Consider the following 27,389-nt stretch of genomic DNA (forward strand, 5'->3'; position numbering starts at 1 on the left):
CTGAAGATAAGAACTACTTTATTGAATTATGTAAGTAGATCTGTGCCCAAATTACCTTAAACTGTGGGGTTTCCTCAGGGATCTATCCTGGGGCCATTTCTACTCATTATCTGCTTGCTTCTAGGCTATATTGCAATAGGTATAAACCCATACATCCAAAAACTATAACATGGCCTGGTGTGGTTAACCCTAACCATCTTGTCTCATCTAGAAATGTTATACATAGCACTTTTTGGAGAGTAGGATGAAATACTGTAGCCTCCACTGGCCCCCACTGCCTCCTCCGTCATTACATGTAGGCTTACAGTTGTATGCCCAAATGCTCATTCCAGGCAAAGCAATAGCATATCCCACGTAAACCCAAGTTATATAGGCTAGTGCACCTTTAAAGCATTGAGATAAGTAGAACTTTATCTAGGTTCATCAAGATGGAGTTGTCAAGTGAAAAAACATTACATTTAGAGCGCATCAAACAACCTTGAGCGTTTCCCGTGCGTACTTGCGTCACTTGTTCACTACGGCCCTGCCCCCTCGTTCGGCTGTGCTCATGCCCGCCTGGCTCAGCAGCAGTATGAGAGAGAGAGGTGTATCCTGACCGCCTTGCCCGCGCACGGTGAGCGTATAGCATCAGAGCCGCTGGGTCACTCACAGTGCTACTTCCGTTTCCCAAGCAGGCACCTCTCGGCGGGTTACGCGAGCAACACAGCCCCGGTTTTAGTGATGGAGAGTCTGCTGGATAACCCCATGAAAGCCGTCCTCTACCTGAAGGAGCTGACTACTATCGTGCAGAACCAGCAGAGCCTCATCCAGACGCAGCGCCAGCGTATCGACGAGCTTGAGCGGAAGGTGGAAGATCTCATCGGCGAGAACCGTCAACTGCGGGACCCTCACCACTACGTGCCCCAGCCACCAGCGCCCACGGCCCACCAACATCACCACCATCATCACCCCGCGACCACCACAACCTCTCACCGCAGCGCCAGTCCCCAAGCACCGGGGCACCTGCACCAGCACGCGGCCGGAGCTAGCAAAGCCTCCTCGACTCATCACCAGCCCGTGGCACAGCCGCCGCAGCAGCACCACCATCATCATCACCATCATCCGCAGACCGCCCCTGCCGCTGCTCCTCCCGCCTCCCATCATCATCCTCAGCAGCTGCAGCTCGTGCCAACCTCGCCCCAGTCGCCTAAAGGAAACCAGGCCAGTCCTGACTCGCACGAGGAGGACAAGAGGAGCCCGTGCTGCAAGTCCCTGGTCCCGCAGACCCCCACCACGCTCTGCCGCTCCGTGGGAATAGCCCGGAAAGCAGAGTAAGTCCACAAAAGAACAACAGTCACCATGAAGGGGGAAAAAAAAAAAAAAAAAACAGATTCACGTGCCAGATAAGGCTGACCTATCTAGGTCCTTAAAGGTTATTATGATGAGATTGCTTTTGCCTATGGGAAGCCTAGGCAGCCACATATGTAGCCCAGGCTACATATTGACTACCAAATTATTAACTTTTGTGAATAGGCCATTTTAAATTTTTTGTCAGTATTTATGAAGGATTTGTACGCTGAACTGATTTTTTAAAAATCACTGCATCACTTGCAGCTTTGACGCCCAAGTCTTTTTGGATACTTATTTTGGCCATATTGACTAGAGCAAATAAGCTAGTGCAGATGTTTCTGCCAGAACAGATTAAATTTCAAAGGTACTTTAGTTAAGAACCCATGTGAATGCTTTGCAGGAACATTGATTCTCATTCTGTTTATGATATAAGAAAGCCATCTTCTCCTGTCCTTGGCAGTACTCACCATGATCCCTGTGTCCTGAAATGCCTGTGGTTTGTCTTTGATTAATGCTTCATCCATTTGACAAGTAGAGCTTAATTTTGTGGCAGGTAATTCAAGCTTCTCCTGTATTTTCAAATTAGTCTGTTGTAGGCCTCTTAAATCAGTTGAAAGCTTAATGGATATTGATTGGGAAAACTCAAACTGGCATGGTGGGGATTTGTTAATTTTCCACCCACAAACATTGTATTACTTGGTGACAATCTATGTTATGGTATAATAATATACAATATGCAAAAAAAAAAAAAAAAAAAAAACTGATATAGTTCAATATAACTAATGACTGAGAAAGAAAGAAGACTGTTGGTATAGTTTTCTTGTTGTTTTATGTTCCACATTAGTTTTTAGTTTTGCAAATATCCATTTATAAAGGGTAAGATTAGACAATAGCACTGGCAACCCTTGATAAATGCAAATGATTTTTGTACAGTGAGTTTTATAGGATTGTGGACTTGTGAAGTATTTTTTGTTTGAGCAGTGAGCATTTACTTCTGAATGAACAGATCCTGTTTGAGTCCATGTCTGTGCCAATTTAGTGTATAAATACTAACAAACCAAGACAAGGCATTTGTTTTGTACTTAAATGCATCTAAACACTGCTTTGCATGTTTATGCAGTATTTTTGGCAACAATCCAGTCCTTGAAAATGTAACCAAATTGTTCAGCATTACCATTCCTATTAGGAGTCTAATTCTTCTGGCAGATATCAAAAGTATTTACTACAAGCTACACCTGGCAGTATCCCATTCTGAAACATCAATTAAGGTTGTTTTCTGCTTTGTCCTTGGCCAATGGACTACAGTGCCCTGCATTTATCACCAGATGCTTGGTCTGGCATACATTTTATTTTGAGTAATGAGTAAACTTGTTCTCCCACAGTATATTAATAGTGTTATTTGCTTTGGTGCTGTCCGTGGTGCTGAATCTTATTTTGTCCCCATTATCAAGGTCAGATGAATTGGCAGCACTGCACAAATGCCCACAGTTACACACACAAGGCAGCCAGCTTAGTCCCATCTGTTCTACTCACCACATTTGCATTGTTTTGGTTCACCCAGATTGATTTGATAATTCATGAAGACAATAATCCTAAACTGTCAGGACTATGTTAAAAATTTGTAATATAGGCCTATTGTAAGACAAAGCATTGATAATATGAAAGTAGCACAGACCCCATGATATGTTACACAAACTAAATTTCAAATGGGTTTATTATCGACATTGGGTTTATTCGTGATTTTGGAGCCTTGCACCTGTTCTTGGAAATGATGAACAATCATTGAGAGCAAAGAACATTTACAATAGACTAGCTATGTTTTGTTGACAAGGAATATGTAAACAAAGAGGTAATTTATATTTGTTATGAGTAATTAAGTTCATTTTTAAGGCACCGTGTTTTAAAAAGGTTAAAGAGTTAGTAGGCCTGTCAAAATAGCACATTTTGCAGCATGATATATTTCTAAAGAAATATAACAATAGTTATGTGACAGACTTAGTTAAAAAAAATTAAACAAAATAAAATTAAAAAAAAGGATTAAAATCCTTTTATAACAAATACAAGTCAGGACAATGCTCCATGATAACACTCTAAAACTATAATATCAAGATTTAGTCCATGAGTGTCGGCAGATGACAATAAACATATATCCAGGCCATAACTAACCTGGCTTCTGTCAGACTGATATATTTAGCACTTAGCATTTAGAATTGAGTTTTAAATTTATTTACAATCTGAGGCAGCTCTCGATGAAAGCAATTAGGAAAAGGTGGAACGTCCAGATTATTTGTAGAGGATTAGTTGATGCTGAACAAGCCGACAAATCAAAATTTTGTTAAATCCATTTGAGAGAAAAGCACTTTTCCCGTCAACAAATGCACAAAGCACTTATCTCTGCATGGTTTTCAAAAACAAAATACTCTTCTTTTTTCTAAAATGGGGAGTTTGTGAACTCACAAATATAGCAAGAACTCATCTGACCAGGTTAGGCCATAACATCAGATGGCAAACCCTCCACCAGAAAAGATAAATAGTGCACCTTTAATTACCTCTAGACCATTTATCTATTCCATGTGCATTGATTCAGATTAAAAATGTAATTCCTTTTCCTTCCCTGTATGCATTTTTTATTACCATTAGTGATATAGCATGTTCATATGAGAAGAAGACTACAGTCCATTATCAGCTGGTTATGGGCAAGTTGAAAAGTGATGTGATATATAGCAATAATGTCTTCTGAATGGGGTAGACAACATGACCCTCTCGAGTGATTATAGTAGAAAATCCCTTCTCTAAACATTGGTGAACTGTTGCTGTATTGCAATTGTGCTACTATTTTAGGGGTTGGTGTGAGGGGAAGTCTTCAGCAATGCAACTGCTTTTCATCCTCCTACTCTACTACATGTGGTATCCAGTCATTTTCTCACCATATTGTTCTGTTTCTGTCTGTCTGCTGCATATGGCTCACATTTTCAATTCAGAATCTATTCATCCTCACTTGTCTCTTTTCCTCTCCTGCAATTAGCAGCTTATGCTACAGTAGAAACTGGAAACCTCTGCAGTCTGATTGAGCATTCATGTCCATCCTCTAACTACCACCACGCTTGACAACACTTAACCAATCTCAGGGCTGCACTAAAGAGCTCAGGCTGTGCTGTCGTTTGCTTCTGCTTTTTACAGTTATGAGCTGTTAAACAGAGCTGCAACAATGACTCTGAATAATCATGACCAGTCAACTATTATAATAACTGTAATTGATATTTTTATCAATATTTTTATCTACCGATATGAGTTTTTTCATGGCTAACGCTGATTGTTTATACTCCAGAGAAACTAATGGCCGAAAAACCCTGCTGAAACTTTTGAGCTGATATGTTTAGCCGATTTGGGTTATTTTCCCCAAATTATGTAGGCTAATACAAATTTACTACACAACCCTTTTTACCACAAACCTTTAAGAGAGCAGTGTAGTCATGTTTTGTGTAATTATCTCTTCACATTAAAGTGTTAAAATAAAGCTTTGTGTGTAGTTTTTAGGCAAAAGATCGACCAAAACAAAATATTGACCTCTGCTGGAGTTTGAAGGCCAATAGCTGATACGCTGACAATTCCAAAAATCATCTGGATAATTTCTTAACCACATGCCAAAAAAAGAGAGAGAAAGAGCTTTTTTTTTCAGACCACCTTTAAACATAAAAATATGTATCCAGAAGAATTCAGTCACCACATTTTAATCTTTGTTTGTTAAAAGTCTCATTGTACTATAGAAAAATAAGCATTTAACTAACCAAAAATATTATCTCTGACTAGTGGACTACTAAAATAATCTTTAGTTCTAACCCTACTGTTGAAGTTAAGTTTTGTTGTAAAATGGTGCTACAGTGACATCGCACACTGCAGAATGACAGTAATTGCAGTGGACAGGTCGAATGATGCGTGAGTGTGTGATAGGCAGGGCACCTCAGTAGCCTCAGGTGGATATCCCAGCTTTCTCATATATTGCCCTAGGTCCTCTCTGCCGCTGCCTCCTACAGACTTGACACTCATGGACAGCGAGAGAGAGAGAGAGCAAGCACTGGCTCTCATGGACAAAACAACCCTTGTGCGCCACATGCCACCTGGCAATCCAGCTTGTTTTTGCAGTGTTGGCCCTGGTTTCCCTCATGCCCTCCTTTTTCCACCCGCTGGCTTACTCTCTCAGCCAAGATTCACTGAAAGTATGCCATCTTGTTTCTTGTTTGCCATTTCCTGCCAAAGTGCAAGGCTCATCCAGGATTCAAGTCAGGAGTGTTACTGCATATGCTCAAAAATGCTTCTTCAAAATTCAAAGATATAGGTGTTTGGCAGCACACTGAGAATTCACTTTCCCTCTGTGCTTGAGCATTCACTTTGGACCTGAGGGGGTCATTTGTTGTGCGTGGAATGGACAGCCAAACCATTTCATATTATGTGTTGGTAAAAAAGTGAACTATTTCTCATCAGATTATTCACTGTTTCTTACCCCCCTTTAAAAAAGCTTCTTAGTAGCATGAAATAGGTTAAGACTTAAGTCAAGGGATCAAGGAGGGATCAAATTTCTAGCTTTCGAAATTTCCACCTCAAGAATGCCCCTTTGCCACTAAATTACAGAACTCATAGCTTGAGAGCATGTCTGAGACTAAACAATTGAGCCTTCTATAAGTGGTTCATCGGATGTTCAGGCCAGTGAGTGTAGGGGTCATACACACAATGCCATACAGTATGACATTGTGTTCATGCAGCAGTGCCATACTCCTCCAGTATGTGAGTGGGGGTGTATATGGACAGCACCTTGGAGCAGGAACACTGGCGTCCGCTGTGCGGCATACATAAGCCTGTGCTCCTGCTGAGTGGCAGTTGGATGCTGCAGTCTCTTCTTGTTCACATAGCCCTCTCACATCAATGGGCCTGGAGCACTGCCAGCACTGGCCTCACCCTTTAGTGCTGCTCTTGTCCTATCTCCGAGGGATTTAGCCAGCAATGCACAGTGAGCATATGCTTGGACTTTTAGCCTTAACCTTCCCTAAGCTTTTCATTCATTGCAGGTCGTAATACAGCATCTTCCGTTGATTAAAGATATGTCCCTGGTTTTATGCATGATGCCCATGCCAATGCTAGCTGCATTTACCAGGGTTTAAACTGGCACAATGAGTACATTGGCTTGTAATCCATTGTCTCTTCCACTGAGAATGTGATATCTTGCTTTATTTGAAAGAAAGTAAAAGAGAGATTGTTCTTGTTTTGTTTACATTTGTTTAGCTTTATTTTTCCCAAATTCCAAATAGTGCTCTGCTTCTCCAACCTGGCATTCCTCCTGGATGTGTGGGATCTCCTCATGTGTAAGCCTGTGGCCTTCTCTTTTCCTGTCCCTCCTCCCTCGCTCTAAATGAATGGGAATCACGTCCATGCAGTTATGACAGCGTGGCTTGGCTCTGCTGCTGCCGCTGCGAGGAATCCAAATCATGAATATCACATTTGGTGTGTAGTGCTTTTAAATTGCTTCATTTCTCGGAGGATGTAGCTGCTAGGGTGATTCCTTCCCTGTGACAATTTTAGCTATTTTCACGTACAAGTTGAGCGAGAAATAAGATACTCTACTTTGTCAGTATTCTAGTTGTGTGTGTTTAGTTTGTTTTGGGGTTAGAATGCTGAAAGTGCTGTGTCATTTCTTTGTGTGGGATATATACTATACTGCATGTGTGGCTTATCTTCTTCTATATGTGCTGTAGAGAACTGTCTGAGTATTTTGCTCAACACTTCTCCTTAGGCCTATGTTGCCTTGAAAATACAACTTACTGAACGTATTCTCTGTATTCTGTGGCATGTTTTTAAAATGTGTGTTTGCTTGGATTTTTTAGTTTTTGAAAATGACATCATACAAAAAGCTAGTGAAACAGGGATTATAACCATTAATTAAGTGAAATGCTTATCTAATTACCACACTCCTGATATCTTTGCCCTACATCCTCCTGAAGCTCCAAGTGCCGTCTGTGCTGACATAGACAAATAGCCCTGACATGGGTATGGTGATACATGAGGCTGTTTCCTTGGCTAGCAGCAGAGTTTCAATCAACTGTGCATTTAAAGAATCTTTAGTTATATAATGCTATCACCTGTTGGATATGTTCTTACTTCTTTCCTTTGGAGTTTTCCACCTAGAAACTTAGACTTAGACAAACTTTATTGATCCACAAGGGAAATTATTTGGACACAGTAGCTCACACATCACAATATATTATAAAAACAAAGAGAAAAATAGAAATGGTAATAGTAAAATTCTAAATAAGTAGCAAAAATATCAAGACACTGATGTCAAATAAGTCACCACAGAACCAGAAACCCAATAATCTAATCACATACATGCCTTTATTTCAGTTATATTAAAGGTCCTATATTGTGCACAATGGATTTCAAGCCATGTTAGAATGTTGTTGTTACCTCATCAAAAACATACCTGGAGTTGTGTTTTGTTTAATTCATACAAGTGTGAGTACCTTTATTATCAGTTTGTCTACATCTTTCAAGCTGAAAATGCTATGTTCCTCCTTGTGATGTCCTTTTACCTTTAGTTTAGTACGGACTGGCAATTCTGGATCTGAAATTATCCAAATTTTAAATGCAGTTTAAAAACCACAGGAGAGCACTTCCTGTATTACCTCATGACATCATAAGGTGGAACAGACTGTTTTCTGTTTGAGAGAAGAACTCAGCCTAAATATGCAGCCTTTGTGTGAATGAAACAAAACGTGGAAACATCATAGCATAGATCACAAAAAAAGGTAATATGGGCCCTTTAAATATGATTTTTGTCAAGTGTGTGGTCCATTCAAATATCAGTGAAGGCTAAGATTTGGCTTGGCACTGTGTTTTACCTTGTTCGTGTTAGGTCAAGGTCTAAAGCATTACACTGCATGTATTGTTGAAGTTAAAAGGTCTTTTTTTTCAACCCAAACTTCTTTTGTAGCATTATCCATGTTAGCGTGTTTGATATACACATGGGAACAACAATCCACACACAACCCTGGTAGCGCCTTAGGAAATGTCAGGTGCGGTTAACTTTGCAACCCACAGTGATGTTCAAAGCCATTGCTCCAAGACTGGGAGGCATTCCCGGCCTGATTAAAATAGGCATAGCATGTCCAATCGGCTCCTGCTGGCCTCTTATAGTGCTACCAAACCAACACAATCTTAAAGTATCTTCAGAAATAATATCTGCTATTTGTGTACACACTTTCATTTGAATTCACTACAGACACAGACACAACAGATACTGTATTTAGCTAAGCCAACAGCTGTGGCTCTGGGTTTTTGTATTATTTCCATGGCTGTCACATATGCTACTTTTTTATTAAACATTACTGCTACAAAAGTGTAATTTTGTTTTCACTTGAATGAATACATTTTTTGCTCAAGGTTATTGCTCTGTTTGGCTATCCTTTGATATGACAGAGTTTATAATCTCTCAAACCGCTTCACGAATACTGTACATCGCAAGGACAAAAAACAAAGCTAATTTGTTTTCAGTTGTTATGTAGCTATTTTCTATAAGGACAACAGTGTAAAGTTCAGTTGCTAAATACCTCCACTAAATGAGTCTGGACCAGGTCATACAGTTTATGGGCTATGACTTTTCATTGTGACTGGGAGCAGTGTTTTCAAATCATTGTGAACGTAGTGTTGCTTTCTCTCCTCTTGATCTTCATTACATCATCAGTGGACACAAATCAATCTATGACGCTAGCGCTGGGTTACGGTCTGCGTCACACCACAAGCAAGACTATGCAGTGGATAAAGCCTACACTTAAAGCTTGTGAGAAGAGCTGCACTTGAAGTTAAAATGAGTCAGTCTGTCAAAAATACATGCTCATATTTAATAAATTCCATGCAGTACCATCTCTCATAAAAGCCTGTGTGCTCTGAGCCAGATTAATGAATGTTATTTACTTCAGCACAAAATCTATGACTGCATTCGCCTAAGGTGCATGACTAGAATTTCCTCATCAGCTCAAAGGCAGGCTGATATATTACAAGCATTGCCAGTTTGATGGTTGTTAAGAATGAGCGCAGAGCATGGAGATATCTGTAATTTGACCCTGTGCCAAATCTTTAGCAGATGGGGAGGCAGAAACGCAGAGAGGCTCTATGGCCAATAAGCTGCAAAAACTGCTCAATAGTGTTGGCAACAGCAGCTGGTGTAAAGAGAAAAGCTGTTTATGTTTGTGGTAGTATGTTTTTTTGTTTTTTTACAGTTTAAGGGCTCAATGGTATGGAGCCAATTGAAATATGCTTTATTTTAACAATGTCAAAAGTCAATAAGGCATCTTGTACTTGGGTAAAGGCCACTCCTGCTTTGCAGTTCAGTGCAGAGATTTCATCCATCTATTTTTTATTTATTTATTTATTTTTTCTAGTCTATCCTGTCACACTTTTTAGAGGAAAATCCTTCTGTCATCTGAAACGGATTCTCTTTATACAGTAAGTTCTCCCACCCTGGACCTATTGATTTGGGAGATAGTCATGCTTTTCCTCAGCCCTGTTTTTTTTGTTGTTTTTTTTGTTTTGTTTTTTTTGCTTCTAAGCATCCGTGTTTGTTTTGAGACCAACAGACCATACATTATCCAAGGCTGACCACTAAAAGCTGAAGTGAAGTAAATCTGGCATACATTTTATAACAGCCAATGAAGAAATTGAGTCATGCCTTTTATCTGTAAATTATAAAAGCATATTTCTGTGGAATATTTCATCATACATGCAATATGAACACTGCTATTAGGTAGGTGATTTGATGCTTGCTTTTTCTGGATTTCTTTATAGCAAAGAGGCTATAGAAGATTTTGGAGGTTATTGAGGCTCTCTGGAGTGTTGGTTATAGTCTGTAGCCCAGGCTATTTTCAGTCAATCCAGTACAAGATGTACCGTAAGCTGTTTGGGTTTGCTCTAACACAAGAGCCTTCAGTGGGTCAATTTCTCTTTCTCAGTCCATATGTAAAGGGCTTGATATAGTTTGTACTAAGTATATTAGCAGACTAGAGTAGATTAAGTTTATGATGTGTTTTGTGGTAAACTGTTTTTATTATTGGTTGACAATCTGTGTATACAGTATACCATTATACTGTAACCTAATGCATCATCATGAAAAAGAGATAATTTTATTTTATATTTTAAAATAATTAATCATTAAATCATCATATGTCTATAACTAAGTATTTCCATTAACCACAAGGGCCCCCTCTATTCTGCACATGAAAGGATAGATCTGTCCTCGCATCTCTCTTGCCCTTACTAGAATCTTTGTAAATCTGAATTCAACCCCGGGTAGAGCAAATCGACAAACACATTAGAAGTTAGAACAATCAGAAGGGAGGTATACTGATTACACCCAGTCTCACCAGAGCCAGGGTGCATGAGAGCTTATGAAAGCTTATAGATTTTTTATAGGTTGGTATTAGTGAGCTTAGTCTTCAAGGGTAAACTGAGTTGGTGGTGTGGAAGATCAGAAACCAGGCCATGTGGGCTGCTTTTAATCTTCTGCACCCACATTGATCAAACAACATTCAAGTGTGTGTAGAGTCAAGTCTAGTGATTTTTGTAGATGCTTTGTATGGGAAATGTTTGGGTAATCCTAAGAACAGGAACGATTGGCTTTCCTACTTGAGGGTACGAATAAAAGCAATTCAGCACCATGGAGAGCTCCTACGCTGTAAACAGTTTCCACCACCAGATCAAAGATTAGACAAGATTTAGATGCCGCCAAGTTCTTCTTTTAAAAGCAAGGATAAATATGCTTGAATATCGGTGAGAACAGTGCAAAGATCAAAGATGAAAGAGAGGCATATAGTTGAGGCGCATCAAAAAGGAGCTACGGTGTGAAGTGGTACAAATCAGACTCAAAGTCTGTTCATTCTCTTCTGGTGTTACTTAAAATGTTTATTCTCTGAGCATTTGTGAGTTAGGTAAAGCCTTTTATAGATTCTTGTGTCTCAGCTCTGCAGTGCCACCATCACAGGAATATACTGAGGCAGCTTTGGCCCAATAAAAGCCATCGATTGGATTCATGAGTGCGCAGCTGCTCCCAGATGTGGTCAAGGCAAAAAGAGAGTCAGCAGTAAAAGTCATCACATACTGGGATTTCACTGGTCCATACCAATTAAGCCAGAGTAGTCAATATACACTGTAAGGATTAGTGTTGTCACATTGCTAAAACTGTAACTCAATTTCCACAGTTTCACGAATATAACTGAACTATAAACACACACAAACAATTTTATATAATCATTTTCCAAACAAAATAACTGTAGTTTCATTAATATTGCCATGTGGTCATTCTGATAGAGACCAAGAAGACTCTACTACTATTTAAGTGATTTATTTTATTTATTTATTTATTTTTAGGATCAATACTTCAAATGAGGTTGATACCAGTTTTAGAATTGTTTTGCTTCTGGGTATTGGCATTTTTATATATTGTTATTGTATCATACTTTTGTCATATTAAGACATTCTGGGGCAAGCACATTTTTGATGAGCAGGATGCTTTTCTGTTTAGAAGAAACTAATGAAATGCTTGACAATAGTGCAATAACCTTTTTACCTCTCCTTAAAAGTACCCCATGTTTTTTATGGACGAGAATAGTCCAGTTGAGGGCTGTTGGTGAGGGCTCTGTAATCTGCCTCTATCCTCTGAGACTCAGCTGTGCGCTCCTTTACACACGACCACAGCAGTGTCACGCTTGTTAGGGCCAACACAATTACACCAGCCATTAACAAAGTGAATTTATTTACTGTCACACATTCCTCTTCTGGACCATTATCACATTCAGCTTCTCTTTTAGGAATCTCTTTGATTTTCCTCTTGTCTTTGTATTTCTAAACTCTAATTTGCACAATATTGTTTTACTGAGTTAGAATATGGTGCAAAGGAAACATTCTTATGAACCATCTTTGATTTTTTTGTTTCAACATTTCTAACATAAAGGTTGCCTGGTTCTATCTAGATGTAACAGTACTGAGAATATGTCAGTCCAACAGAAAAAAAAAATCCCCCCTTTTTGCAGCATTTTCTATCGTAATCTTTTATTATTTTTGTTGCATAACTTTGAAACAACATTTGCAGTATTATCAATATTTTTGGTCAAATGTTTTAGCACCTGCTTGAATGTTATATCTGCATTTGTATTGTTGGTTCATAACACCATAATACCATATTTTACATCAGATAGTACACAGAGTCCCTTGAACATGTAACATTAGCAGCCTCTTGCTGTGTTGCACTACACAAAACCTTGACCAGGAAATGGAATGAAGTGATCTCTTGGTGAGCTGAGAATTGTGGCCTTGGGTGCTCTGTAACAGAAGACATATAAGTCTCATAGTTTTCCTGTCCTCCCTGGAGAAACAAAATGGTGAGATTGACTGTAAGCTGGGAGCTCAGACGCCAACACAGAGCAGATAACAGATATGCACCTCGTCTGTCACATGGTCCCATCTCCGTGGAGAGGCTACAGCGTGGGTCCTTTTTACCGCTCACCCTGTCTGACATCAAGAGTTATGGATTAAGTAGCTCTCCTTTATTTGGCCCAACAGTGAGGAATGAGGGGGAGGGGGCAGTCAAAATGATGGAAAATCAGTGCAGAGGGGACAGAGGTGAGAGATGGGGGAAGGGACCCCAGCTGAGAGTGTGCAGAGATGGATGTATAGTGTTCGAAAAGACAGAGCAACGCGTTTGGTGGAGTAAAAATAAACGCATTTGTACTCTCTACATGCACTGCACACATTAAAGTTTTATATCTCCGCTGTTAGTCTGAAAGATTTCACCTTCACTGGAGATGAGTCAATGCATCAAGCAATATCCAGATGTCTTTAATGGGTTTTGGCTAAAAGCACTTGGAAAAAGATTTAGCAGAGAGGCGTTATTTAAAGGTTCCATGTTACGCAAAATTGTCTCTCTGTACCTCCTCAAAAACATCGAGAGTTGTATTTTCATTCACACAGAACCAAACAATCCATCATTACTCAAAGCTCAAAATGCTCTGTTCCACCTTGTGATGTCACATAGTTGTAGTTTTCAAGTTAACAGCTGCTTTTTTCCTTTAGCAGAGATCGGCAGTTCTAGGGTTGAAATTATCCAAATGACTTAAGTGAAGGTGTATGAAATTTAAAAACACAGTGGAACCCCTCCTGTATTACCACATGACATCATGAGGTGGAACAGAGTGTTTTCAGCTTGAGGTAACAACATGGCCTAAATATGCAGGATTTCTGTGTTAAATGTGTGAATTAAACAAAGCACAACATGTTTGTGATGAGAAAACAACATTATAACATAGATCAGACAATAGCCTAATAATGGGCCTTTTAACACGAATAACATTACATAATATTGAATCCAGCATAAATAATTCATAAAAGTGCATTGTTTGTGCTAGTCCTAAACCTGGATTAAAAAATAGTTTTGTCAGGATAGGTATCCACTTTAAGACTAAACCCACATTATAGGCACAGATGATACACCCTTGCATTAAAAATCCCCCCCTGCTATGACTATGAGCTTACTGTGGCCATTCATCTTCCTCTCACTGACTATATTGGTGTATATAAATCATGCAACAGTGCTGTCCTTGCCCCCAAATAAATCCTTAAGCCAATCAACCAACATGGATCCACTGCAGTAATGTTCAATGTTTTCAATACCACCGTCATCAAATATACACTCAGACATGTTTATCTTTGAAAAGAAGTGCAGTATTCACAGAAGAAAGTTAATTTTTCTCCTTTTTGTCTTTTTATTTATAGCCATGTGAGCAGCAAATATAAATACGTAGGTTAGAATTAGAACCAAGTTGCTGTCTTTTTGTTCAATTGCATGCATTAATTCTATTATGTGTATTTTGACCTTGTCAAAGATGACGATAAGGCCTTCAAGGACTGAAAAGGTGAAGGACTTTCCATTCAGTAACTATAATCAATAAAATGATCTAGATCAGTTTGATCTGTTTGAAAAATCCATTCGCTCTCTGGGTATTTCTGCTGTTGCATAACTCTGGCTGGAGCCGTCTATTGTCCACTGTGTACACTGTCTCAAGCACAACTTAATATATTCTTATTGTAGTAATAAGGCATGACTGTTTTTTGGGATTTGAATGATGATTTGTTTTAAGTGATCATAAGAAACAAAATGTTGTACCCCAACCTCAGAGTCACAGGAATAGAAAGACACTAATTGAATGAGCACACAATACTAATAGTTTATTTTATGTAATATGCATGAAACTACTAAATCAAGTAATCAGATTTATAATGCTCACAGTGAAAGCACATTCAAACTTGTGTTCTCCTCTTGTTATAATAGTGGAGGGCAGGGTATTTCCATTTTGGCTATTTATGCTGACAGACCAGACATTGAACTAGACTTAGTAATTTGATATTAGCCATAAACCAAGCTTTCTTTTTCCTTCTCTCTCTTCAGAAACCAAACTGTGCTACACCAGTTCTGTTGCCCCGCCCCTGACGCTCCAGAGGCAGAAACCTCAACTGCTTGTGTCCCCAGGTAAGACCCACAGCCTTCCCACACATTCACACACAAATTCACCTGTAGTCGCTTATTTTTTTCCAGGGTTGATTTGCTGTAACTTGCAGTCACATACATACCATACATTCTGTTAATGCTGTAGTTTAGACCAATATTGAAGCAATCACAGCTGAAGTGCCCCAGAAGGAATGGCTGTATTTGATGTGGTTGTGAAGCTTATGGCAACAAATAAAAGACAATGAGCCACAATAGGCCTACAGTGACAGATACCAAGTGACCCTTGGAGGCCATTGAAACACGATCTTGGGTTTTGAGTCTCAGCAAAATTGTTTTCTATGATGATGCTTTATTGTAAGAGATAAATCAACTAGAACACTAAAGTAATACTGGAATCAATCACCGCAAGATCCCATTTTCTAATCAGGCCTGTGGCAGAGCTGAAAAATTAAGCAATCTGGAGAAATTACTTTAAGCGTTTTGAAATGACAGCGCAGTTATTGTCCATCGTAGATTAATGCATGACAGTGACACATTAGATGAAGCCCAAAAGCTGTTTAGTTGCTTGTAAACAACATTGCTAAAGGAATCGAGGAGCTTCAAGCAGAGCACGTAATTAGCAATAAATGATAAATATTGCTAATTGTGAATAAACCAAAAAATTAGGGAAGAATAACCAATCAGCTTCTTTTGAATCAAAGTTAAATTTTGGTTAGAAATAAAAAATAAAAAAAACAAACAAACCAAAAAAAAAAACTGTTACTTCCTAAAATGCTTGTGCTGCAGTTTCTGAAAGTATTGAAATGTTGATAATAACACGAGAAATATCCTATTATGACCACATTGATTTTTCCCATTTTTATCCACACAAAATAAAACAGTAATTTCACCCAAACTTATTATAATCTTGTGCATCAATAGGAATTAAGCTATAGGGCTTCTCATATGGGGGGCTTTGTATTCCACAGGATTGCTTTGTGAAGTATTGTCTGGGCTTGGCAGAAAATAGCACTTGTGTATTGATGGTAAATCACAGCTCCCTGTGGCGCCGGACACAATAATAAGTGGCAGAAGGCGGCGGACCAACAAGCACTGACAGAATCTCACTGTAAATACCTCAGAGGCTGTGGAATTAAATCCTCCACATTGGTAGACTCAGCATAGGCCCAGAAGAATGGTACTCCATTATTAACTGTAGACTGGACAGACATGGTAATATCATTTGTAAATATTGTATTATGTATACATAACCACTTACTAAAGAGTTTTTCACAATACCAACATTTCTAACTTGATTTTGATACTAAGGCATAGGCTCATTACTCACTACACTTTTTGCACTTTTTGATATATATATATATATATATATATATATATATATATATATATATATATATGTGTGTATGTGTGTGTGTGTGTGTGTGTGTGTGTGTGTGCACAACATAATCAAATTTCATCACAAACTAAAAGCAGTTTCTTTTAATTTACCACTAGTTATGTTCTAACTTATTCTGAATCACTTATTACCATTTATACTTATATCAATATCTATATATCTATATCTATCTATCTATCTATCTATATATATATATATATATATTTATATTTATATTTACATTATAATATATCTTGTGTGTGATTCTACTCTGTCCAAATAATTTCCCTTGTGAATGAATTTTGTCTAAGTAAAGTCTAAAACTTTACATGAAAGAAAGGCCCAACTTTATCCAATTTTTTATCCATTCCAAATTCAATTCAATTGATTTTTGTACAGCACAAAATTATAACAGCAGTCACCTCACAGAACTTGACATAATGGGTGATTTAATCAACAGAAAGTAAGAAACTCAAACTAAATGTCTACTTTTATCTATCTACCTATATCTACTTTGAAAATAGTTTTTGTGTTGATTGGTATCATTGGTATTAGTTTTTTCAGAATCAGATGTCAGAAAAAAGTTTTTGTTTTTTTTTCCATTGTCAGTGAACAAAAAAACAAAAGCTTGAACTTAAAAAATAAATAAATAATTGTTTTGGTGGTATATGTTGCAATATACCTCTGAACATTAGGACTGAATGTGGCAAGACAAAGAATTATAGAATATTTTTTATAGATTATTCTTCATCCAAAGCTCAACTCTATCTTGTTAAACCATTGTACTACATACTGTATGTCACCAGTACTCAAAACTCGGGTCTGTGTCTGTCACCAACGCCTTTTAGCAAGTAGCTCAAAAAGTGCTTACAGGTGAACCATGAGTGACTTTCATATAGATCAAACTTGTAGAAGGAAATTGAAAAGCTTGACAAAAAATAGGAAGTATTAAAAAAAGGGTTGTAAAGAAAATCAATACCACAGTGACTTACCTTGAACTTTGTCTGATGGAAAGAGTTTGGTGATGCTGTGGTGGGGTGTGATTGCTCTGGGCTTTGGGACTATTTGCTAAAGGTACAAACAAAGTACACAACAGAAGGGCCTGTGCTCACCTGTCAGCCACCTGCCAGCTCCAACCGCTTCAAAGCCATCATCTCTGGGGCTTTATACAGAGGCAAAGTTAGCAACAGAGGCTTGTGTTTTGTTTTTTGTTTTTTTTGTCTTTTGTTATTCCTTTCTGTTCTGGTTGCGGAAGTTGTTATTTCTCGTATTTCCGCATTGTTGTCAGTGATTTTGCCATCCTCCACTCCTTTCACTGCAAACTATCTTCACTATGGCACCCGCTCCATATACATCCATTGTCATGATAACCACTTCATCCTTCAAGCTTGTCTTTTCTCCTGTGATTATGTTCAATTTTGATATGTAAAAGCCAGCTGTATTTATGCTACTACAACTCCCATAATGCATTGGTGTGTGTGTGTGTCTTTGTGTGTGTGTGTGTGTGTGATGTATGTATGTGCGTGTGTGGGCGTGTGTGCGCGCATGTGTGTGTGTATATAGGGTCTATCCAATGCCATGCTGTAGACCAGTGAGCTGTATTGTCGATACACGTAATACATCTGTGTTCATGTGAAAAAATAAGTGATTTATTTTCATGTTGCATGTTTGATCAAAGCATAGCCCCTGTTTGTGTGTGTGTTGACTATGTGCTGTTATGTGTGAGGGATGAAAGACATGCACCACACACACTACACATCATTGTACTTGTGCAAATCTGTGGAAGAAGGAAAAGTGATCAAATATCTCATTAAATAAGTCTGTACTTAAGGGGACACATTGACCCTTGATTTGTGTACTGTAAGCATTAAATTAATTATTGATATTTCTAAATGTACATTAAAGCAAATGTTATGTTTTATTACCATTCAAACTTTTTTTAAATAAGGAGGTACAGGAAAACCTGGTACCTCCTGTGTATATTTTATAGGAAATTATTTATTGATCTGTGTGGGGAAATTAATCCTCTGCAATTGACCGATACTTCAGTGAGGCAAACTGTCAGGAGCAGTGGGCCTTCACAGGGACCCAACTCCATATTTTAAGTTAAGGTTAAATTAAGGTACACTTTATTGTCCCTGTATTGAAATCTCTTTTCTCTACATTTGACCCATCCTCCAAATGGCACCAGGACATCCCCTGAGGAGCAGTGGGTTCCACTGTGCTGTGCCCCATCTCTGTGATCTTGATGCAAGGTGTGATCAGGACTACCTTAGCCAAAGGATTTTACCTATGTTGCATGCTTTGGGTAGGTGGGGAGAACTGAACTGCCCAGAGGAAACCCACCCAGACAGGGGGTGAAAATGCACTGCACTGAAAGCACAGAAAGGCCCAGGCGACCCAGGGATTGAACCCGGAACCTTCTTGCTGTGAAGCATGAATGATAGCCACTGTGCTGCCATCCTGAGCTAGGGTTGGTCTGGACTACCTTAGCTGTAGTATTTTACCTATTGTGCATGTTTTGGAGGACACTGGAGTGCGCAGTGAAACCTCTCTTAGACACAAGAATAACGTGCAAGATGTATTTCACACATTATTTTCTATTTCTCTGTTCATTGGATAAATCAAACCAAATCACATTCCTAAAAACCCTCTTTAGAAAATCAGAATGCATACATATTTCCTGCTTACCCGCTGCTGCTTCTGAGCCACTCCTCAACCACATAATGAAGCATCATTTTACACACACTGTCACAAATGGAGAGTCCAAGTGCAATCATTGATATTTTATTTGCTCCGCTCCTTCGACTGAGACTAATCCTGGGCCCTGTCACTGGGGCCAGACAAGGAAAAGGGCAGCAGTGGTGTGGGTTTCTTCACTAATTTGAAAGCACAGGTTGTATCTAGGAGCTCTGTCAGATCAGTTATTAAAAGGCATGCAGGTAGTAACGCAGTGTACCTGGTTCATTTAAATGAGTGGACAGAAGGGAGGTGTGTGAAGGATTTCACTGTCACTTATAATGAGGGCCCTATGGAGGTGCTGAACTCTGCATGACATCTCCAGTCATTTCTGTGGGACTATGAGGAGACAGTGGAGACACACGACAGTTTGTCATGTCTATAATCGCTACTGAGGTGATTGGAGCAGGATGGTTCAGTGATTGGGAGTGCCATGATGGGCTGTATAGTCTGGTCATATTTCATAATTTAAGCTTTTTAAAATTTTCCCATTTACAGTAGTATCTCATGTAGGGGGTGATTAATGTGAAATTCTTCCCAAATTTTGCTAAGAAATGTCCACGGTATGGCATTAGACTTGTCTGTATCTATGGAGACATGGGACAGATGATGCAAAGGTACAGGTTAGATCTGTGGAGAGGCAACCCCACTCACAGTAAAAATGCATGTATTTTTTAGCATCAGTACACTCGTAATTGTATAAATGCAAGATACATATAAGTCCATACTGTGGAACATTCAAGACAAAGCTATAACATCTGCATGGAAACAAGCAGGTGGCAGACCCTCTATCAGTGAAGTGCAAAAAACAATGATCACTCTTTAGTGATTTTAAATGAAGAATTGGTTGCTTAGTGCCAACACAGCCTCACCATCAACTTTAAACTGTTACGGCCAAGACTCACAGGAGCTCAGTCTGACAAATGAGAGGAAACTCTTACTGAATATTTTAGCATAGAAAACAGCTCCACAGAAATGTAAATAATGACACCCCTGAGGATGCCTGTTGGACCAGCCGCTACATGATTACAGGGTTGAATGGCAGCTGTGCACTAGCATAAATTGTAGATACAAGACACATGATAATAGGCTGCAATTAATGGTTGTCACTATATTTTTTATTTAGCATTTAAAGTTTGATGTTGCATATTTTAATTTCTGTTCAACTATTGGGTAAATAATAAAAAGCCTTACACAAATGTTTGTTTTTTAGTTGAACTCTCATTTAAGACCTGTTTTATTCTGATACACATTTCTTCTGCATTACTAATGTGCATATCTACACATAAAAGACAATATAATATTTTGCCCACAAGATCTCTGAATTCTCAGATAGTTTGTAATGAAGGTAGAATTAAATGTAGTTAAAAGTAGTAAAAAAAAATGTATTTGGTGCAGCAGATTTGGCTTAACAGAGTGGAACATGTTTCTCTCTTGACTTGCCTAATGTAGATTTTATACTTCCATTTTTTAGGTCTTTGTAAATAAATACATTGGAAAATTGGCACATATTTTGTAGCACCTGTTCCCTCTTGTTTATTTATGTCTTCTTTAAAAAGCATTGGATGAAAGCAGGCCTCTCTTATGTCTGAGTCACGGTGGCCAGCTGGGACTATAGTAAACACTCACACTTTTGGTCTCACAGTTAAATATAAAGCACCAGTCATTGTTGGCAGGTGATGATCCATAATTTTGGCAGCTCCAGACTGTCACAGATCAGCTGCCAAATGGACAGACTTTTCCAAGTATTCAAAGACATCTTCGTCATCGTTTAAAAGCATCTCAAATTAGGCCTCCCACTGTTTCTCCTGACAAGTGACAGGAACATGCATGCACTAAACAATACCTTAATGAGCTATCCTATGCTAATTATCGCAGCCAATCCGCTGCAGTCATTTACCTTGTCACAGGGAAAATTACAGGGCAAGCTCAGTGCAGTGCATGCAGTGAATATAAAACAATTAGATGCATTTGAAGTGATTTCTTCCTTTTGAATGAAACTTGGATTTTGTTAATATTTCAATCCTTTCTTACAAGTGAGTATGAAACATGTCATATTTAAATAATACGATTTCTCTAAGCTATAATCCAACCACTGTCACAAGCTGTTATTTGTGGCTCCTTCAACTAAGTTGGCACGAAAAGGCATCCAGTAAAAACATTATGCCAACTTAATATGCAAAACACTGATCACTGAAGATTGAAAGTTGAATGTATTTTTTTTACATTGTCCTTGACCATAAATAGAAATATTAGAGGGTTTACAGTTGCAAGTTTTCAGTTTTAATTAATTAGTTTTAATTAATTTAATTCAGACAAAAACTGGACAACCCCATCACGGGCAGAGGTTAATATGGGGGCACTAATGAACTGTCCTGCGGTTCACTCAATGCAATGGTGACATGTGGTAGATAAGGACACAGGCTTTGACACTTTTGCTTGTGACCAGAACAAATGAAGGTTCTGGCTGTTCAAGACTACAGGGACCATGATGCATTGAAGCAGAAGGGGGATCTGATAGAATGATTGATCTATTTAGTTGGAGGACGTTCAGGGGCATGATGAAAAAGTATGCCACATACTTTTTATAGTCAGACCACATGTCAGAGTGGGTGGTCTTTTTCTAGCTCTGTGAATGTCTCCCTCTGCTTAATTATAGTGATTAATTTTTTCAGAATTTTTAATCACACATTTGGGCAATCGGTAAATTTATTAATTTTCAAAATTAGAGCTGCAAGATTAATCTCAATTGAAACAAATATTTAATTTGAATGACTGCAAGTGTTGCAATATACTGTATCCGTTATTATGTCAGTCAGTCTGCTCTCAAATGTTACAACACTATCACACTTTTTTTTTTTTTTTTCCAAAGTCCCAGTTTTGACCCATTAATCAATTGGATCTTTGAAACTACTGTAAAATGTAACTCTGGTCATACATATGTATTTAAATTTTTTGTTTCCGCATCCACCTTTTAAAGCTGTAATTGAAAACTTGTGCCCATATTGGTGTTTTGGCAGCCTCCCTGTTGCATGCTGTTCATACTCGAGAAAGTGACCTTGCCCGCTGTCCTGTTGTCATGGGAACAGAGGCTAAAGCAGAGAAGTGTTTGGTGACACAATAATCACAAACTGTGTCATTAGTTTCAGTGTTTAAACAAGAAAGTACTCATCCAGAACTTGGTCAAATGTATTGCATTTCATGTTAATTGTTACATCATCCGATGCTTACTAGTCTCCCTATTGGTTTGCAGGCTGCTCCTGTCGACCAATCACATGAGCCCAGAGGCTTTCCTCTGGGAACTATCTACACTGATGTTGGACATCTTATGCTCTCACATATTTAATAAATGACACATACTCCCTAAACTCACAAAATCTAAACATTTGTTAAATCAATGGTATTGTTAAAATGTGAAAAAAAAGTTCAAAGCAAAAAGGAGAGAAAAAAGTACCTTAATAATTAGTGAAATTTCCCTTTCTTTTTCCCACAGTTATGAAATAAATGCAATCCAGGGGTGAACAGTATGAATCCTATGATATTGTGTTAAACAATATCATAGGATTTTGTAGAGATAATAACAAATCCGATCGTTTAGTCTACTATCCAGGTCAAATATCCTCAATATTTCTACTATGTATATTATATATTCCATTTTAAACTAAATATTACAACTGTTATCTTTAGTTGGTTCATAATGCTTCTGTTTTTAGTTGTACTCATATGCTCTGCTTTCTAAAATGTAGCGGTGGCGTGCACATAACCTTTTGAGCTTTGTGGCTCCCTTTCTCTCCGCTCCACTGCGGCTTATCTCAGCATTGTGATGCAGGCACCGAATTTTATTACAAAGGAGATTTCATAAAAGCACCGCATTTGATGACTTTGCAGCAGCCAAAGCAAGTGTGTGTGCTGTTTAGTATGTCTCTTGGCGTCATGAATCAGCAGGCTTTTGATACCCATATAAATAGATCAGCGCTGACACTGAGTACAAAAGACAAACTTCCAGACATAACTTCGTGATATATAAGGTGCTGACATGTTTAATTTATAATTCTGCTGCAGCTGGGTGGAAATAGTGCTCATTTATTTCCCATAATGCACTGTACTAAACAATGGTCATTTTTGGGAGCGACTGACGTGTCTCTCGGGGCACCACCAGCACTGCTACTGAAATGCGCCTCGGGCAGATTTCGCAATAATAACACTTCTGCTATTGCCAAACAACGAATCAACATTTCCCATAGTGCTTTGGGGTTATTTTGTATAGATCATCATTATACCGTCCTCATTCCTTTCCCTAAAAAAACAACACTTTTCATTCTGAATGTAGAGGCTTTGATTAACCGTAGGTGCCATACTTCAGTAGATTTTAGATAAAGTTTTAGTTTAATGGATACATTTTGCTCAGTGCTTTGAGACTCCACAAAATGTGCCATAGCAGCTGTGCCCTTCTCTGTCCCCAACCACTGCCCTTAATAGTCTGCCATTCTGTTACTTGGCATAAGGACCATCCCACAAGTCTTTTAGTCATATCATGTAGTCGATACTTTAAGCTTGTGGCTGACACTGCACTGGTAAAATGTCCCCTTTGTGTAGTAGGTGAAAGATCCAGGACTGTGTAATATTGCAGGTCATTGAACAACTCTTTTAAAAAGTCCCCTCTGAGCAGCAGGTGGAACCGATGAGAAGAAGGGACATTCTTATTTGTAGGTTTTATCTCTGAAACTTTCCAAATTCATTGTTTTTGCCACAACAAATTCTACAGTTTTTACTACCTTGTGTAATCTGGATACAATGCACCAAATCTTAGGCGGTAACTCAACTTTAAAGTACACTTCATCTGGAGGAGAGGCAGTCTCTTGCTTGCCTTCATGAAAATGTAACTGCTGTGCCTGATGTTTGACAGTATGACTTTAAACATACATATCCATGGAGACTAGGAGGCCACCAAATTATAGGACAGATCTGCAGAGAGGTTTTACCAATAAATTGAGCCAGAAATATTTTTTCTTCTGAATAACCTCCTCAACAGGGGCTTGCACAGCTCAGCACAGATCACTGCATGATCATTTCTGACCAATCAGCTAGCTTGAGAGGAACTATAGCATGAGCTTAGCTAAATATTATAAAAATAAATGTGATCTTTTTTTTAAAGCTGTGGGTGCCCTGTGTGCTTAACATGGGCACTGTGATTTTACAAAAAATCCATTGCACTCTATGGGAGAATTCTTTCTGGGCTCAGCGGCAGTACCTAAGGACCAGACACCAATCGAGCTTGCGTCAGGACAGATGAGGGAGTGCCTTATCCACGTCTTATTATAGATCCATGGTCTTCACAGCCTTACCTATAGTGTAGCTCTCTAAAGGGTACTGGTGGTCCCCATAGTTCCCTGTGAAGGACCATTAGGTGTCCAGGTGTGGGTTCCTCTGTCACACCAGCCTTATGTCATGCTGCAGTCCTTGTCCTGGCATACCCACACCAATTGCTACAAGCTACATCAACTCCAAAATGAGAGGTGAGACTGAGGAGGAGGTGAGGAGGAGGGGAGGAGAATACAAAAATGTGCTGACAGTGCAACCTGCCACTGCTCAGAGCTCTTCACTGTAATGAAACTGTGAGGAGGGACAAAATGAAGACAAGGAGGAGCAGCTTGGATATATTATAAACCATTATGTGCAGTGTTTGTGTGAAGGTAAATTAATGAGACTCACCTAGACCTAGGAATGCTAATTACATGTGCTTTGTACTGAGCTGTGCTTTTGGCTGCTGCAGCTGCTACCAAAGGCTTTGTGAGTAATCTTTGTTGTGTCACTTTTGTGTCACTTTTGTGTCACAGACGGCAATGACGTGTGATAATAGTCACAGTGAATGAGTCCATTATCAGGCCTCACATGCCTCACCTTAAACTGTCCAAATGAACTGATTATATAAATGCTGCAAGGCTAATGAAAGTGTTCAAATCAGTATTTCACTGAAAAGGATCAACATCTTCCTTTTTAGTTTAAGAAATCAGTGGGTAATAAAAAGCTACCAAAGCAGTTCTATACACCTTATTAAACCAAGTCGATAATATTTAGGTACATTTGGCAAGCCCATGACAAATGCTCTAAAATCTGATATATTTAAATTGACAATGATTTACTTTGAAGATATTCAAGTTATTTTATGCAAAGAAACATGGAGTCCCCAAAGAGGATCATGACCAATGAAGTTTTTCTAGTAATACTGGACATAGGTGACATTTGCACATTCCACGAAATGCTAAAGTTAAAACAACCAGAGAGTTACACTTACTTACACCACAGTAAAGTCAATTGTGGATATTCTCAAACAGTTTAATGACTAAAAATTATGTCTGGAGACACTATCCGAACATTTAAGATTTATCGAAGAATGAACTGCAAGCATTTCTTTTGCCCGGTAAAAGTAATTTCATGCTGAAAGGAGCCACAGGGGAGAGTGTATGAGGGTGTATCAGAGTGGAGACAGTGACAGATGATAGAGAATATGTCAGAGAGTGACTGGAGTGCCTAATACAGGACTAAACAGTGTCTGCCACTGTTTCATTTTCACCAGCACTAACTTTGAACATTTCTCATTTCTTTTTGTGTTATACAAGGTTGTAAAATACCCCTTTACAAAAAATAACTTATTAAAAGGCTTGTATCCAGCTTGTATTTTTTTATGTTGTTGAGCATTACCCCATGGTTGTATATTGCCCCATTACAGACATACTGTACTGTATAAGCAGCTCCTGAGGTCAACATAAGTCAGCTGTGTACTGTCTGCATCTAATTATAAAGTGTTTTTATTAGCCATCAGGAAGCATGCACTTAGCATGGTAGTTGTTGTTAGCTTTACAGTGATTTTATTTATTATTTATTATTTATTTGTTTATTTGTTTGAGACAGGGATTCCGCACAATTTTTACATTAACCTTAACAGGAGAGATGCATTGTACCAGGTTGTAGCACCACTGCTAATTTCCATCTGTAGTCCCTGGGCAGGTTCATTGATTGATTGTATTTAACTGATCTTGACTATCAGCTGTTCTTCCTGTAGACCTGTGTAGCATGTTTTGGGATAATGGCAAAAATGTATAAATTTGATAATAACGGGATGCCTGAACAACATTAAGTTAAGTGAAGAATAACTTTGGACCACAGCAAACAATTTATGATGAATTAGTTCTGTTTTTCACATTTTAAAATGGTAAAAATCAGGTACAGTGCCTCATAATTGCGAAGACAATAATTTTCTGTTAGACAGCTGTAGTTAGATTGCAGTTGTGGAATGGTGATTGTATTGTATTACAGTGAGTCCTTGTGGTGTTGGCTCATTTGGGATTTGTCCTTGCCCTGCTGACTATGTGTATTTGAGTGGTCATGGGCCCTTCCTCTGTAAAACATTAGACCAACGCTTAGAGAGGCTTAAACTGCATGTCAGCATGACTCCTCTAGCACTTCAAATATGATCAAAGTGAACACAGTGGATTGGAAGTTCAAAGCTTGCATAAAAGTTTGTATTTTAGCTATATCTCAACAGCTTTATTATTTAGCTTGGTTTAAATTTCATTAATTAATTCTAAATTAAACCATCCTGTTTTGTATGTGTGTACCATTTTCTAAAAACCGTCCAACAGTTATAACTTAAGGGAAAGCCTCGTATTTGGGTGAAAAATTTGATTTAAATTTTTTAAAGTGTAATAACATCTTATTTCTTCTTATTGAAGTTGCTTCCAGGGAACTATGCACAGTAGAAAGTGCCATGCATATCAATGTCACACTGCTATAAAACATTCTTCGATTCTCAGTGCAGGGTTTTACATTCTTACTGCTAGAAAAGATGTCATCTAAATAATTATAACAGAACTAAACCGCACTGCATATGGTATATTTTTGGGGGGATATTGCAGCACACATTCATTATGTGATCTCTATATGGAAAAAGAAAATGCACACCATCTTGAATCAAAGCATGTAACGCTGACATGAGATCTGCCTTGGGTTATTTCTACTTACACAGGGACAAAGTGCAGAATAAAAAAAATGTATTTCTCTTTGACAGCCCACATAATAAGCAATTAACTTGTGAAATCATCAGGGTGAGGGGGCTCTCTCCAGTCACAGTGCCTCAGTGCAGTAGCTTTGAATTCTGTCTTAAGGCAATGTTCAAGACTGTTTCTGTGTCTAGAAAAACAAGAAATCCTCCTGTTAGTGAAAATGTCTTTTCTTACCAGTGCATTATATAAGCTCTATAAAGAAAAACATGTTGGTAGGCAGAAGGATGATATATGCGATTACAGTCTACAGTCAGTGTTTTAGTGTTGTCAGTGTCTTAAATTGACTTTAAGGTGCACTATGTAACTTCTAGGGTGAAGAGTTTACTGCTTGCTCATGTCT

The 27,389-nt window shown here is 38.5% G+C and overlaps 1 protein-coding gene across 1 annotated transcript in view; it reads left to right on the forward strand.

Annotated features, from left to right (window-relative positions):
* Positions 1–720: 720 nt before the first annotated feature.
* iqsec3a (IQ motif and Sec7 domain ArfGEF 3a) overlaps positions 721–27,389 on the forward strand; it is a 64,254-nt gene continuing 37,585 nt past the window's right edge. The window contains 2 exon segments of the mRNA XM_055154122.1: positions 721–1,310; positions 14,813–14,893. Of these exon segments, the coding sequence (XP_055010097.1) occupies positions 721–1,310; positions 14,813–14,893 (671 nt within the window).

Source organism: Boleophthalmus pectinirostris, unplaced genomic scaffold, assembly GCF_026225935.1.
Source record: "Boleophthalmus pectinirostris isolate CB_2022bp ecotype Guang Dong unplaced genomic scaffold, ASM2622593v1 HiC_scaffold_18, whole genome shotgun sequence".
Classification (NCBI taxonomy): domain Eukaryota; kingdom Metazoa; phylum Chordata; class Actinopteri; order Gobiiformes; family Gobiidae; genus Boleophthalmus; species Boleophthalmus pectinirostris.